The sequence below is a fragment of the Cyprinodon variegatus genome, unplaced genomic scaffold, assembly GCF_000732505.1.
Source record: "Cyprinodon variegatus isolate N-32 unplaced genomic scaffold, C_variegatus-1.0 Scaffold155, whole genome shotgun sequence".
Classification (NCBI taxonomy): domain Eukaryota; kingdom Metazoa; phylum Chordata; class Actinopteri; order Cyprinodontiformes; family Cyprinodontidae; genus Cyprinodon; species Cyprinodon variegatus.
Genome location: NW_015150608.1, coordinates 1,065,808 through 1,068,251, shown reverse-complemented (window position 1 = coordinate 1,068,251; position 2,444 = coordinate 1,065,808). Strand labels below are relative to the sequence as shown.

Genomic DNA, 2,444 nt, shown 5'->3' with positions numbered 1-2,444 from the left:
CCAGACCTCTGGAGGATAGAATTAGCTTTTTTTTTTTTACACAATTATTTAACTAACATCTATTAAGGAAGCATCTTCCATGTTAAGTTTTGAATTATTCCTGTTAATAATAAGTTAGACTTTGAAGTTTAAAAGAGGCCATGCTTAGAAATCAGATTTCCAAACAGGACTTGTTCTTATAACCAGCAGCTCTCTAACTTCCGTCTTTCCATGTTAGCCTCACCTTGACGTTCTCTCCTCCTGGAGAACTGCTCACGTTGTCCTGCGACCCGACTTTGGCCTGAGTATCTTCTCTAAAGTTCACTTTGTGGGATTCGTTCTTCGTGGCGCCTCCACCTGCATCACGAAAGAACAATCAGCCTGATAATCTCACCTTTAATACTAAAGTAGCCACATGCTTAATACCTGAATCTATTACAAAAAAAGGTACATTCAGACAGAACGCGAAAGCTGCAAGTTTTTGCTTGTCGTTGGTCACTTGATATTCTGCCTTTCTCTTGCTTGGAGTTCGTTCAGATATTGTGGCGAACTTTCTCCCAGCTCACTCCTTCAGCATCTATCTGCTTGCTAGTTCATCTCTGTTAACCTGATCTTGATTTTAATTTTAAAGAGTGAATCACAGCTCTGTATGTGACCTGGAAAGCCAAACAACAGCACAGGAGACGGGATCCTTAGATTAACCAAACCAGCTTCCAGTGTGCTACCACCAACATGTGCACCTGGACCCGTGACCGGATGAAAACTTCCAGGTTTCTGTCCAGCATCCAGAGCTGATGAACCACAGCAGGGGGACTGATCAACCTCAGGAGATTAGAGAAATATCTGTTCCTCTGTTGTGCTCCTTCAGCCTTAATCACCACCACATCTGGTGGGTAATTGGTAAAGGTTACGCCAATTGTCAGAGGTTCCAGTTTTTTTAACTGCTGTGCTCTATCTGCACATCCACACCTACTTATAGCTCCGCTTTACATGTATTTATCTCTCCCCGTTGTCAACCTTTACCCTGAAATCCCACATCCTCCCTAACCGCCCTGCTCCATTCCTGCGCAAACTAACGCCTACAGCCTCTGCTGTTCCTCCCATCTGGTTCTGCTCTGACTTCCTTAGAGCTTCAGGAGAGCATGAGGGATATTTAATTTATAGGAACACAATAGAAGGTAATGAACGCTTAATTCAATATGATGTAATAAAAAAATTCCCATTAGCATTCATCATGTGCAGTTTCTGCCCAAAAATTTTCTTTTCATTGTGGATTGTGTAATAATGATAACTAGGATCATACAAAATTGGTTTGTTCTCCTTCAAAAATCCGCCTCTCTGCAAAACCACTCGCCTTCTTGCAATCCAGCTTTGCGTAATCAGTCTGTCAAACGCAGCTACTCCAGAGTTCCTTCGCTTTATCGTCACATTTATTGTGCCGACTCACAGCGTAACTTTATCACACTGGAAAAATCGAAATCTAGATAAGTCATTTTTTCTTAAAATAAGTGCATTTGTTCTTGGGTTGAGGAGGTAAAAGCGACATTTTGCCAATGGAGCAAGACAATTTACACTAGAAATAAGAAAACACAATTGCATTGTTTTATTTGAAGTGCATATTATCTGATTATCTTATTATAAGAGTAAACATTGGCAAACTATCTAATTTACCTGCTCCAATTAAAGGTAAATACACTTAATTTCAGAAATTTTTACTTATTTCTACATTATTTTCCCAGTGCAGTTGGTCCACCGTGTCCACTAACAGTGACACTTTGCTATAATCTACATTATTCACCATTCTTATCAATCAAAATGGATTTTTCATAGGTTTAACACAGAAATCCCTCAATCCAGTCTCTGCATTCGGTGTTAATGTACCTTAGCAGCTCATCTTTGTTTCGTGCAATTATATGAATAAAGGAAACAAATTCTCATCAAACTAGGAGCCGTCTTATTAATATCCTTTAAAGATTGCTTTTTTTAACCTAAATCAATTTTCAGGAGTATATATTCTGAGCTACAGAGAGTCTGGTGTTTCTTCTGTGAACTAACGGATCAGAGCAGGCGTCGGCTCACCAGGTTTGTGCTTAATGTTGTCCTTGGAGCCGCACTTTGAAGTCACCTTACTTACATCCACCTTCTTGTTGAGAATCTGCACCTGTTAAATTGGAAATAAAGATTAATTTTTTAGTTCAATCTTTATTCTGAAAGCACATTTGAATGTAATTCTTCCTCATCTTAAAAAGAAAAAACAAGGGTTTTACTTTTTACACCACGGTCAATGGTACAGTTACAAAAAGTTGTAAAAACTTTAACATTCTTTTAATTAGAAGCCAGACCGAAGTTCCTAAAGGAACAGAGTTTCATAGCTGCAAAAACAGTAAAGCAGCAAAGCCCCACTTTACTGATAACTGCTGGTCAGCTAGCTGAAAGAAGGCTACTAAACAAAGTTTAAAAGAGAT

The 2,444-nt window shown here is 39.0% G+C and overlaps 1 protein-coding gene across 1 annotated transcript in view; it reads right to left on the bottom strand.

The window, feature by feature from the left end:
• Positions 1-2,444, bottom strand: part of LOC107086515 (microtubule-associated protein 4-like) — a 146,490-nt gene that overhangs the window by 4,029 nt on the left and 140,017 nt on the right. Inside the window, exons 14-15 of the mRNA XM_015377503.1 lie at positions 2,059-2,140; positions 224-336 (exon numbers count right to left, since the gene is read on the bottom strand). Of these exons, the coding sequence (XP_015232989.1) occupies positions 224-336; positions 2,059-2,140 (195 nt within the window). The remainder of the gene's footprint in view (positions 1-223; positions 337-2,058; positions 2,141-2,444) is intronic.